Below are 13,438 nucleotides of genomic sequence, written 5' to 3'. Positions count from 1 at the left end.
TAACTATCTATTGGCTCAGTATGTCTGGTGGGGTGATTCTGACAACCTGTATATTATCTCGAACAAACTTAGGAAAGAAGATCATTATAACTGTATTGATGCTATACTGAGAAAAGTTCTTTTAAAGATGTAAAATGGAGTTAAAATGAAAGGAGAATTGAGAAAAGGTGTCACTTCTGCTCATGAATTAGATAAATGAATTAAGCACCAAAATTGTGGGTGAACTTCCATCAGTGAATTCCAACTCACCATTAGTTATAGTTATACTGTTCACCTTTGCAAAAAATATTACCTACCTTAAAGGGAACATAGCTTATTTTTATTTTTTAAACTAACAGTTTGGACATGTGAAAAATAAACTATAAAACTGTTCTTAAAATAAATGTATTCAAATACTGTTTATACGTTTAGGTGGGAAAAAGCAAAGCCCCATCAAGAAGTCTGGCCAAAGGACATTTCAAAAAATAACGTAAACCAAAACAAACCCCTGCTGAAAAACCATTCCACGACAGAAAATGTATGCGAAGTACCAGTAAATGCAGATAATTGGTAAGTTAATTCAGATTCCCCAAAACTGAAGAGTTTTGTGGAACGAGAATCTTCTTCCAATTTAGAAAAACAACAACTGTAGAATACTGATGGCCAGAGATGAAATTTTCTGGGAGGTGGAGTGAGCAGGCAGCAAAGTCGACCACAGTTTAGAGCAGCTCACCAGCTGAATGAAAGCAGGAGTGATGGCTACTGACATGAACTACAGAGAGCCAGGCTGGGCATTTTCTAATACACCTAGATGGGCAGAATGAGTGCAGTCCCAGAAAACCTGAGATCCAAGGACAGATTCAGAATGAGATCAAGATTATATTATTTGAAGCCCTGGCAGGAAAAATCAAACAAATGTAGTTCAACAGAAGGTAATTCATTATTGTTAGGTAATTATACTCTTACATATTTAAAAAAATCTAACCTGTATTTTATTCTTAATATGTTCACAATATTATTGGCTACATAATAAGGAACTAGAAGAAAATCAAATTTTTGCCTCAGTAAAATGGGGATTATGACAGCAGGACTGTGCTAAGAGATCAAGTGAGACAGGGCATCCGTTATGGACTGCATGTTTGTGTCCCCCCAGAATTCGTATGTTGAAACCCTAACCCTCAATGTGATGGTATCCGGAGGTGAGGCCTTTGGGAGGTAAGTAGGTTTAGGTGAGCTCAAGAGGTTGGAGCCGTCCTGATGGAATTAGTGCCTAGAAGAAGAGGAGCTACAGCTGTCTGTCTACGAGCAACACACCAGGAGCACGCACTGAGGAAACGCCACGTGAGCGACATTAAGAAGGCACTGTCTGCAAGCCAGGCAGCCGGTCCTCACCAGACATGGAGTCTGCTGGCACCTTGATCTTGGACTACCCAGCCTCCGGACGGTGAGAAATCAATTTCTGTTGTTTAAGCCACCCAGTCTGCGGTATTTTTTTTTCAACAGCAGCCTGAACTAAGACAGCATCCAAAGCACTTTGCACAGTGCCTGGAACAAAGCAGACCTTCAAAAGAGGTAAGCTATTCCTCTTATTAGAACTAAGAATAGATAAGACCACCGTACTTGTTTAGGTAAATCACTGGAGAAGTTCTATAAACCTATGAGGACCTCATCTTTCCAGATGAAATGACAGATTTAAATGCATAAGAAAATTAATTTCTAAAGTTAAAGATTCTTTTCTAGTCTATTCTTCAATTTTATAACAAAATGAGAACAAGCTGTTCTGCAGCCCATCAATATTTGATGACGTAATATTTAATTATGATAATGCAAGAACTTTGAAATACCTCTCTCGTAATTTTTTCAGCTCCACATCTCTTTCGCCAATCAGTTCTGAGATACTAACAAAGTAATTGTGTTCCAAATTTAGGAGAGTTTCAGAGGCAGGAGAATGGATTAGGTCATGGTACACATCTGCGAAATCTTCATCCCAGCTGGGCTCCTCAGGCCTTGCATGCTCTAATGTGGTCTACGAGATGAGACACGAACAGTCTTAAATCCTGATGTAGTATTTTTATTTAACACACTACTAGAGAAGTGCATATACTATGATTCCATTTCTGTACATCAAAGGACAGAAAGACCCTCCATCTATCTATGTGTATATAGGTTACAGAGGATTATCTGAATATACAAAAAAAATACAGAAAGATGTCAACTAAGTTGTTAATGTGGGTTACCTGGAGGCAGGGGTAAGGGGAAGGCTTTAATGTGGAGGAAGAAATAGGAAGTGCTCACAATAAAAAAAAAAAAAAAAAGGTAAGTAAGCTAAGATCCCATTTCTGTGAAACCCAAACACACTCAAAGGGGCTGTTTTGGCAGAGTGGGACTTCTGATGACTTTTACTTTGTATTCTAAGGTGCTGCATAACAGAATAATTTGCATATATTAATTATATAATCAGAAGAGGCTTTCCATTATTAAAAATATATTGCTACAAAAGGTTTTGTAGGCTATATATTTAGAGAATGAGGTTACCTATGCAATAACACTGACCTTGAAAACCCAATTCATGCATAGGATTTTATATCAAGATGTACGTTTGCAATTTTCTTACTCTGAACTTTTCAAGTATTGTTTTCTTTGTAAAATGTAAGCATGTTTTAAAGTGTATGAAAACAGTAGCTATCAAAATGATAAAGGGACTGAGTAAACACCAATAAACCAGAAAAACAGAAACATGCAGAGAGGCAGAATGTAGATACCCCAAGCACACACACAAATCCATCTAGGGGGACAGATGCCTGTCCCCAGACGTGTGCCGTGCCAGCACATCTGACACACACAGTGCTCTCCAGGGGAGGAAACTGGCATGCTGGGAAGTCCCCTGTCAAAGGTCATACAATTTAAAGGCAAAAGTGGAAGTATTTTTTCTATTATTGATCTTTGCAAACAGACATCTATAAAAAAGAATAATCTAAATTCTTCCCTTTTCAAAGTGAAAATATCAAAAACTGGAATCTATGACAGGACTAAGAGTAATAATTTACCTTAAATAAAACAAATGGATAAATGACAGAAACAGGTATTTTGAACTGGGTCAATCGGGTCAACTTTTCCCCTTGTTTCTTTTCACTTATACTTCGACTGACTGCCAGATCAGGAGAGGAGAGTTTCAGAAGACCAGCTGAATCTAGAAGATGGATTTCATCTACCCCACGCCTCTGAAAACCTGAAACCACATTCTCATAACTGCTCTACATCTCTAGACCCCGGCACTGCTCTAGAAATTATAACCAGCCCATGTGACTTAAGCCTTGTTCCAAGTTCACATCAGGCTCGGGCTGAAGTTTTGCAGGAAGGAGCCAGGGCCAAATCACAGGGATCTGCTTGGCCCTACGTAACACCAGACATTTGGAAACCCCATGAACCAGATCTGCTCACTACATAATTTTCAGCATCAATTTAAAACCCAGCCTAGAATGAGCCTTGTGAACAGGCAGAAGCTACCTACACGAGAAGCACCGAACACAGCTCTTATTTGACCTAACTCGCGCCATATTCCCTCAGGAGAGGTGCCCCTAAAAAGGGGGCTGTGACAGCCGAGAGGAACGGGCACTGAGTAAGGGCCTGTGGAGAAACTACTCCACGTCCAGGCCCATCTGGACTTCTCTGTCTCCTCCATCACTATACTTTAAAAACAAACAAACAAACTCACAGAAAAAGAGATCAGATTTGCAGTTAACTGAGGCTGGGGATGGGGGAAGGGGAAATTGGCTGACTGCAGTCAAAAGATGCAAACTTCCAGTTATAGTAAGTACTAGGCATGTAATGTACAATGTAATAAATATAATTAACACTGCCTTATGGTATATATGAAAGTTGTTGAGAGTAAATCCTAAGCGTTCTGAGCACAAGAAAAAGTATTTCATTTTCTATTTCTTTAATTTTGTATCTATATGAGAGGATGGACGTTCACTAAACTTGTGATCATCACTTCGTGATGTGTGTAAATCAAAGCACTATGCCGTATGCCTTAAGCTTACACGATGCCGCACGTCAACTACATCTCAATAAAGCTGTAAGGAAAGAAATCCTCATCAAAGTTCAGAATATCCTCAAAACTTACAATGTGATCTATTTTTTTACCTCCGCATAAGCTCTGGCCCATGTACTTGCCAGCTGATGTAAATCTACTTCACCTGACTTCACAGCTTCCAGGGCTGCTTCAGCATCTCTGTCATAATCTTTGAGGGATTCTTCTTCAATAAACTGGCTCAGAGCTTCTTTTAAGTCTGTAACAGGGACAACAAATACCATCGTCAGTACACATAAATAGGGAACATTTTACCTGGCAAAGCATTCCGGTGTCAAACTTTATTTCATCAAGCTCAACAGAATGTCTAACTAAAATAGTGTCTTAACAGAATGAGACAATGAGAATACCCTTAACCCTTAACAGAATGTCTAACTAAAATAAAATCAGCTTAGGGGATCATTTAACTAATCTCACAATTATTCTTCTTTACAATCACAGGTTATTGAATGGTCAAAATTCTTAACTCTGACATACAACCCTGATACTAATTTAAAATGTTGGGACTTCCCTGCCGTCCAGTGGTTAAGACTTCGCCTTCCAATGCAGGGGGTGTGGGTTCAATCCCTGGTCGGAGAGCTAAGATCCCACATGCCTCATGGCCAAAAAACCAAAACATAAAACAGAAGCAATATTGTAACAAATTCAATAAGACTTTAAAAATGGTCCACATCAAAAAAAAAATCTTCAAAAAAAATTTTAAATGTTAATTTCTTAAGCCTGATTCTTTATCTGAAACTGAGTAGGGAAAAGCACATAAAGACCTCCTACAGATTTAGAGCAGCTAAAGGTTTCTGTATTTAAATGAGTTTCCTATATGACTTTCAAGGGTATATAGTGTTACAGTCTTTGAATCTGAAAGAGAAATTGAGTGATTAGCATATTAAAACTGATTTATTTCAGATGATCTACAGTTCCAACTTTAGAGACACTATTCAGAGACTGCTTTGAGGATATAAGAAGACCATGGCTTTCATCTTGGGCACTTGCTCCCTCACTCTCTTAGGTTGCTGGCCCTGGTGGAGGCCAGCTGCAGGTCCTGAGGTGACCCTATGAAGAGGCGCACGTGACAAGGCTTGACAACAACCTCACAAGGGATCTTGGAGACAATCCTCTGTCAGTAGAGCCTTCAGGTGAGACTGTAGCCCTGACTGATGGTTTGGCTGCAACCCCACGAGAAACCCTGAGTCAGAGGCACCCGGCTAGGTTGCACCTGCATCCCTGAACGACAGTAACGGTAAGGACAAGATAATACATATTTGCTGCTTTAAAAAAAAAAAAAAAAAGACTGATTGAAGAGCACTGGCATAGAAACCAGGATACCTGGGTTCCGGTCTTGGCTCTGTCATTATATAACTTTGGACCAGAGGTTCTCAGTCGTTAAGATGCATCAGAGTTCCCTGAAGAGCTTACCGGAATAGATTGCTGCATGCACTCCCAGAGTTCCTGATTCAAAGGGAACTGGGTGGAGCCTGCCCAATAATCCGCATTCCTAACAAGTTCCCAAGTGATGCTGTGGCTGCTGATCAGGGAACAGTTTTTGAGAATCATTGCGTTGGGCAAATAGTTTAACCTTTCTAGGTACTAGTTTCCTTATTTGTACAATGAGACTGTGCTGGAAAGTTTCTACGTTCCCCTGTAACTTCGACCTTCTATGATCCAACATATTCTCAATTAAAACATTTTCCCTCATTTGTAGACAGAACACAGACCTTTTAACATGGCTTGATACAGACTTTATTAATGACTTTATGGAATTAATTTAGGTGAGCAAAGATTATTGAAAGACAAGTACCCCTTCTCTCCCGTGACATCTCAGGAATTGAGGACTAGATCATTAAAAGGGCAACGCATTTAGCACGTAGTTAGTGATAGCTGACATGCCTTATGAATCCATCCAACTACATTAAGAGGTTAAGAGTTCTAATCCAGACTCTGTAATTTTTCATATTTAATTTTAATTTAATTTTTATACTAAAATGCCTAATAAACAATTACAAGGGATAGAGAAAAAAACACTCCATAAAACAAAGGTCTGGGAAACCTTTTTATTCTTGAAAGCTTCACATTTTGTGGTTGTTTCCAATGCTTCTTAGGTTTATGTTTTCTAATATAAAACTTCTAATGACAGAGACTCTAGGAAAATAACGAAGCGATATTTTAAAAGAAATCAACCCTCACCTTTTTCTATAAAGCATGGTAAATCGTGCAGCAGCAGCAGACGGCCATGTAAATGACTGGCATTCTCTTGAACAGGAAATCTGAGAGGCACCCTCAGTTCTAAGCACTGACTTCCCACTTTGAACTCATACACAAATTCCCTCTCTCTGTTGCAGAATCTTTCTCTGTTTTTCTTCATCTTCTTTGGCAGGATTTCTATAGAACTAACAACAACAAAAAAACTCAGCGGGTTATAAGTCCATTTTAAAAAACCATGATGTTTCATTATTACTGTTCCACTTCTAAGATGTTCCCCCACTCAGAGGTTTTATTTGTGTGACTCTGAGCTGATTATTCTATTTCCCTACGTTTCTCCCTGCATTTTCATCTTCATGATGAAAACAAAGTGCTTCTTTTTTTAAGGAAAAGGTTCTTCTAAACTTCATTTAAGAAAAAAATTATGCCCACAATATACTTAGCATTCCTAGGCAGAGTTCTCAGGAATAGGTAAGGATCATGGAGAGAAGAACAGAGAGGATTCTTAGGAACAGATGCATGGTGGGTGGATACAGTTCATGAAACACTTGGTGAATACAAAGTCAAAGAAACAGATCAGGGACCAACAATTTATCTTGAAGAGCTTAGAGGTGGTGGGTATGAGATCTGATTGGGGGTGGAGAGAAGGGAGACGGTGCTGGAAAGATTTCCATGAAGGAAAAAGATACACAGAAAGTGGAAAGTACAGGACAGCCCACAAGGCAAAGTGGACACTATTCATAAAGAAGAAAAAAAGAATACATCCACTGAAGATTTACTTATTAGCCTCCTAACTGGACTCCTGTCCCCAGGCATTTCCCCGTCAAATCAGTTCTCACACTATTCTCTACACTGAAGTCACAGCAATCGTTTTAAAGTGCATATCTGACCATGTTGCTCATCTGCTTAAAATCCTTCTATGACATTCTTTGTACGACTCAGGATACAACACAAACTCGTTAACGGAGTTTACCACACCGCTGCTTATACCTCCAAACTCTTATTTCAGCACCTGCACCCCCTCCGCCCCAACACACAAATCCACAAACTTTATTTTCCAGCCACACTAAACTTCTTTCAATACCAAACCTCTCTTTCCACTCCCAACCTTTCTGAATGTTTTTCCTTTGCCTAGCACACGCCTACTGCTCTTCTTTCCTTGGCCACATCTCAGCTGAGATAGGCCCCAGGAAACCTTTTAACTTGTAGGGCTGTCATTAGGCTTAATCAAATAATAAATACGGAGCATCCGACAAACATAAGATGACCAATAAATGGAAGCTGGTAAAAATGATAAACAACAGGAAGCTCTATAAGAACATATCAGTTAAAAAAATCAAAGGCTGCTAAATGACTACACATGATGCAGGCAAAGGCAGTAAAAAAAAACATTTTGCAGGGAACTGAAAATTACGGAAACAGGGGCTCATAGTCTCATCTTGTTTCGAGTCATAATTTTCGGCAAACAAAAACCATTAGCTCTGGTTTCAATTGGTTCAACCTTTAGCCTTATTGTGTTTCAACAAACTGATACTTTAGCTCTCTCTCCCCGATCTGTTATTAACAGCAGGGCTGAAATCAAGCAAGGTTTCCGTACAATTATGGGATGAGAGGAGGAGAGCTGAACCGAACTCATGCAGCCAGTCGAGTGGAGGTTCTGAGGCTTAAATGAGTCAGGCAAGGGAGGGCAGACAAAGGGCCGAGAAGCCACGGCCGAGTGAGGGGAACGGCCCCCGGTTAGAGGGTTTCGATCTGAGGGGGCTTCCTAGCTCCGGTCGCGGGCTCACCTCCCCTCGTTCCGAGTCTCCTGCTGTCCGCACACCCGGCGCTGTCAACCAGCCGCGGTGCAGGGACCGTCAGCTGACTGCCGCCTTGTTTTTACAGCCGGAAGATCAGCTCCGGCAGATTCGTCCGCATCTTTTCCTCTTTCCCGGCACCCCGTGGAAAATTCCTCGGTCTAAGTGTCCCCTCGTTCCATAATACCTGAGTTTAATCATTTAAAAAGTGTAAGAAGGTGTATTTCTACTGTTATTGTCCATCTCAGAGACGGCGCATAGGTTACTGTCGTGACGAAAGTGCAGCGGCGAAGCACCAGCTCGGCTCCGGCAGACCGGATGCGGAAGGGCGGTGCCTGGAGGGGGCGTGAACTTACGCGCGCTTCTCAGAGCGCATGCGCGCCCGCGGGGATGGCCGGCGAGGATTGGAGGACTGACGGCGGGACGGAGAGCTTTGAGTCCGGTTTTGCGCGGGAATTGCAACGGCCGCCGCCGCTGCCGACAGGAGCCTGCGAGCTGCAGGTTTCCAGCCTTGGAGGGGACCATGGTGCGGCCTGCGAGGTGAGTAGTTCATGGCATCCGGTGCGGATGGGGAGGAAGGGCAGGAGGACGCTGTAGGCCGCGTCACCTGCATGGGATGGAGGGAAGGGCCCGAGGACGAGGGTAGCGATGGTGGGACCGACAGCTAAACGCTCTAGACTCCAGTGAGAGCTGCCGCTCCTCGGAAAGGTCCTAGCATCCAAGCTGTTTCCTTCTCTTGGCTCCTTTGACAGTTACTGCCGTTTCTTTTACCCACCCCGTTCAAATAAGGCCTGGTTACAGCGCTTTGCATTTCACCAAGCTACTGCTTACGTGTTATTTCATTTGTCCGTCCCTATACTTCTTTGAGATAGAAAGTTTGGGTCTCCCTGTTTTATCAATTTAAACTTCTGGGCACGAAAGCTAGTTTACCTGAGTCACACAGCTAGTAAGTTACAGGATAACACGCAAACCTAAGCCAGCTGGCGCCAGATTCTCTGTGTTTTCCATTAAACGTACTGTTTGAAACTATTCCTCCAGTTAACCTCAGTCGAGCACCATGGAGGCCTAGGGTCAGCCGTTCATTTAGTAGAATTTTGAATATATTTTCTTTTGTGCTGTTGGTATATATTTACTAGATATATATATTTACTAGGTGCTGGAGGTTGCAGTCTAGTCAAGGGGTGAAGTTAGGAGACGGAAAATAAACATGGCAATGTGAGAGAGAGTGAGAAGGAGGAAAGCCCTACTTTAATTTTAATTTAAAAAAAAATTCTATTGAAGTATAATTATTTATAACGTTGTGTTTCTGGTGTACAGCAAAGTGATTAAGTTTTATATATACATATGTATACTTTTTCATATTCTTTTCCATTCTGGTTTATTACAGGATGTTGAATATAGCTCCTTGTGCTATGTACAGTAGGTCCTTGTTGTTTATCTATTTTATTTATAGTAGTTTGTACCTGCTAATGCCAAACTCCTAATTTATCCCTCCCCATCCCCTTCCCCCTTTGGCAACCATGTTTGTTTTCTGTGTCTCTGAGTCTGTTTCTGTTTTGTAAATAAGTTCATTTGTATCATATTTTAGATTCCACATGTAAGTGATATCATATGGTTTTTGTCTTTTTCTGACTGACTTCACTTAGTATCATAATCTCTGGGTCCAGCCATGTTGCTGCAAATGTCATTATTTCATTCTTGTTGATGGCTGAGTAATATTCCATTGTATATGTATACCACACTTCTTCATACATTCATCTGTCGATGGACATTTAGGTTGCTTCCATGCCTTGGCTATTGTAAATAGTGCTGCTATGAACACTGGGGTGCATGTATGTTTTCGAATTAGAGTTTTCTCCAGATATATGCCCAGGAGTGGGATTGCTGGATCATATGGCAACTCTATTTTTAACAAGAATACGCTTGGCTTTAATATCCTGTGTGAGGCGATGATGAGAAGAACGCATAAAGCACGCACGTCTATGATGGTTGTCTTAAGAAAAACAACTTGCGAGGTTGTTTGAGTTGTGACCCTCTTTTTCATAGAACACCATTTTCACTTGAAAGAACAACTGACTGACAAACTGGGTTATTCACACTTGGGTAGTTGGCAGAAAATAAAAATGAAAACTGGAGTTTCATTTAGTGCAGGGGAAGGAGGAAGGAAATTATTTTATTCACTATGAATATCACTTTCTTCTGTTGCCTTCTAAAGTTGTGTAAAGATTTGTTTTCAGGTGTCAAGTACAAAGACACTCACCATGTTTTAAATGTCCATTGAATAATGAACATTATTTAATATTGTGGGAGATAAAAGAAAATGGCTTTCAGTGTCAAGAAGTTTATAATCTAATAGGGAAGACAGAATGCATGTATAAAACAAAAGAATACATACAACAGGAACTTCTTTTTTTTTTTTTTTTTCACACACACACACTGTATTTTATTTTTACAAGAGATAAATAGACTGACACCAAGCATTGTACATGGATGACCACAACAAAAGCAACAATGATTGCAATTACCAAACATGAAACACACTCATACTATGTCATAATATTGACATTCAGTCCAGTAATCCTCCACTGTAACAGCTCCTTTACTTTGCAGTGAAAATTGATTTGTATATTCTTTGCCTCTGAGTCCTTGTGGGATTTTTTTTTTTTTATTCAAACAGAAAGTCACAAAAATTATAATCATCCTCATCAGTTCACTCAGTCCCATGTAATTAATTTTTTTTTCATCTTGATCTTTTGTCACCATGTTTTAAATGTCCATTGAATAATGAACATTATTTAATATTGTGGGAGATAAAAGAAAATGGCTTTCAGTGTCAAGAAGTTTATAATCTAATAGGGAAGACAGAATGCATGTATAAAACAAAAGAATACATACAACAGGAACTTCTAAATGCCCAACAGCAATTAAACACTGTAAACTTTGAGTGTCAATTATATTGATTATTCTTACTTTATGTGTTATCTAAATTAACTTTCTTCCTTATCAGGTATATCCAGTATAGTTATACCTTTTTCAGCTAATGCTAAATCCATGTGGTAAAATGTGAATCATGTTTTTAATTTATATATATATATATTTTTTTTACTGCTCATTTCCCTACATCTTTCTTTTTTGAATTTTTGAATTTTATTTTATTTTTTTATACAGCAGATTCTTATTAGTCATGCATTTTATACACATCAGTGTATACATGTCAATCCCAATCTCCCAATTCATCCCACCCCCACCCCCACCCCCCCGCCACTTTACCCCCCTTGGTGTCCGTCCATACGTTTGTTCTCTATGTCTGTGTCTCAATTCCTGCCCTGCAAACCGGTTCGTCTGTACCATTTTTCTAGGTTCCACATATGTGCATAATATACGATATTTGTTTTTCTCTTTCTGACTTACTTCACTGTGTATGACAGTCTCTAGATCCATCCACGTCTCAATAAATGACCCAATTTCATTCCTTTTTATGGCTGAGTAATATTCCATTGTATATATGTACCATATCTTCTTTATCCATTCGTCTGTCGATGGGCATTTAGGTTGCTTCCATGACCTGGCTATTGTAAATAGTGCTACAATGAACACTGGGGTGCATGTGTCTTTTTGAATTATGGTTTTCTCTGGGTATATGCCCAGTAGTGGAATTGCTGGATCATATGGTAATTCTATTTTTAGTTTTTTAAGCAACCTCCATACTGTTCTCCATAGTGGCTGTATCAATTTACATTCCCACCAACAGTGCAAGAGGGTTCCCTTTCCTCCACACCCTCTCCAGCATTTGTTGTTTGTAGATTTTCTGATGATGCCCATTCTAACTGGTGTGAGGTGATACCTCATTGTAGTTTTGATTTGCATTACTCTAATAATTAGTGATGTTGATCAGCTTTTCATGTGCTTCTTGGCCATCTGTATGTCTTCTTTGGAGAAAAGTCTATATAGGTCTGCCCATTTCTGGATTGGGTTGTTTGTTTTTTTAATATTGAGCTGCATGAGCTGTTTATATATTTTGGAGATTAATCGTTTGTCCGTTGATTCGTTTGCAAATATTTTCTCCCATTCTGAGAGTTGTCTTTTCGTCTTGTTTATGGTTTCCTTTGCTGTGCAAAAGCTTTGAAGTTTCATTAGGTCCCATTTGTTTATTTTTCTTTTTATTTCCATTACTCTAGGAGGTGGATCAAAAAAGATCTTGCTGTGATTTATGTCAAAGAGTGCTCTTCCTATGTTTTCCTCTAAGAGTTTTATAGTGTCCGGTCTTACATTTAGGTCTCTAATCCATTTTGAGTTTATTTTTGTGTATGGTGTTAGGGAGTGTTCCAATTTCATTCTTTAACATGTAGCTGTCCGGTTTTCCCAGCACCACATACTGAAGAGACTGTCTTTTCTCCATTGTATACCCTTTGTCATAGATTAGTTGACCATAGGTGTGTGGGTTTATCTCTGGGCTTTGTATCTAGTTCCATTGATCTGTGTTTCTGTTTTTGTGCCAGTTCCATGTTGTCTTGATTACTGTAGCTTTGTAGTATAGTCTGAGGTGAGGGAGTCTGATTCCTCCAGCTCTGTTTTTTTCCCTAAGACTGCTTTGGCTATTCAGGGTCTTTTGTGTCTCCATACAAATTTTAAGATATTTTGTTCTAGTTCCATAAAAAATGCCATTGGTAATTTTATAGGGATTGCATTGAATCTGTAGATTGCTTTGGGTAGTATAGTCATTTTCACAATATTGATTCTTCCAATCCAAGAACATTGTATAACTCTCCATCTGCTGGTATCATCTTTAATTTCTTTCATCAGTGTCTTATAGTTTTCTGCATACAGGTCTTTTGTCTCCCTAGGTAGGTTTATTCCTAGGCATTTTATTCTTTTTGTTGCAGTGGTAAATGGGAGTGTTTCCTTAATTTCTCTTTTCAGATTTTTCATCATTAGTTTAGAGGAATGCAAGAGATTTCTGTGCATTAATTTTGTATCCTGCAACTTTACCAAATTCATTGATTAGCTCTAGTAGTTTTCTGGTGACATCTTTAGGATTCTCTATGTATAATACCATGTCATCTGCAAACAGTGACGGTTTTACTTCTTTTCCAATATGTATAATATCATGTCATCTGCAAACAATGACAGTTTTACTTCTTTTCCAAGTTGTATTCCTTTTATTTCTTTTTCTTCTCTGATTGCCATGGCTAGGACTTCCAAAACTATGTTGAATAATAGTGGTGAGAGTGGACATCCTTGTCTTGTTCCTGATCTTAGAGGAAATGCTTTCAGTTTTTCACCATTGAGAATGATGTTTGCTGTGGGTTTATCGTATATGGCCTTTATTATGTTCAGGTAGGTTCCCTCTGTGCCCATTTTCTGGAGAGTTTTT

The 13,438-nt window shown here is 39.5% G+C and overlaps 2 protein-coding genes across 21 annotated transcripts in view; one reads left to right on the top strand and one right to left on the bottom strand.

The window, feature by feature from the left end:
* Window positions 1–8,388, bottom strand: part of FERRY3 (FERRY endosomal RAB5 effector complex subunit 3) — a 75,600-nt gene extending 67,212 nt beyond the window's left edge. For 6 of the 13 annotated variants that reach the window (XR_014252648.1, XR_014252649.1, XR_014252650.1 and 3 more), the window contains exons 1-4: window positions 8,056–8,387; window positions 6,254–6,456; window positions 4,126–4,271; window positions 1,824–2,005 (exon numbers count right to left, since the gene is read on the bottom strand). Coding sequence is in view for 9 of the 13 variants with exons in the window: in XM_082421559.1 (XP_082277685.1) it covers window positions 1,824–2,005; window positions 4,126–4,271; window positions 6,254–6,431 (506 nt within the window). In the remaining 4 variants the exon portion in view is untranslated. The other 7 variants (XM_082421555.1, XM_082421561.1, XM_082421554.1 and 4 more) reach the window with 5 other exon arrangements.
* Window positions 8,389–8,448: 60 nt separating this feature from the next.
* RAD51AP1 (RAD51 associated protein 1) overlaps window positions 8,449–13,438 on the top strand; it is a 38,395-nt gene continuing 33,405 nt past the window's right edge. For all 8 annotated transcript variants that reach the window (XR_014252654.1, XR_014252655.1, XM_082421574.1 and 5 more), the window contains exon 1: window positions 8,449–8,604. Coding sequence is in view for 6 of the 8 variants with exons in the window: in XM_082421574.1 (XP_082277700.1) it covers window positions 8,588–8,604 (17 nt within the window). In the remaining 2 variants the exon portion in view is untranslated. The remainder of the gene's footprint in view (window positions 8,605–13,438) is intronic.

The sequence above is a fragment of the Balaenoptera physalus genome, assembly GCF_965194825.1.
Source record: "Balaenoptera physalus genome assembly, chromosome: 13".
NCBI lineage: Eukaryota > Metazoa > Chordata > Mammalia > Artiodactyla > Balaenopteridae > Balaenoptera > Balaenoptera physalus.
The sequence above is the reverse complement of the archived record's forward strand: the minus strand, read 5'-3'. Positions and strand labels throughout refer to the sequence as shown.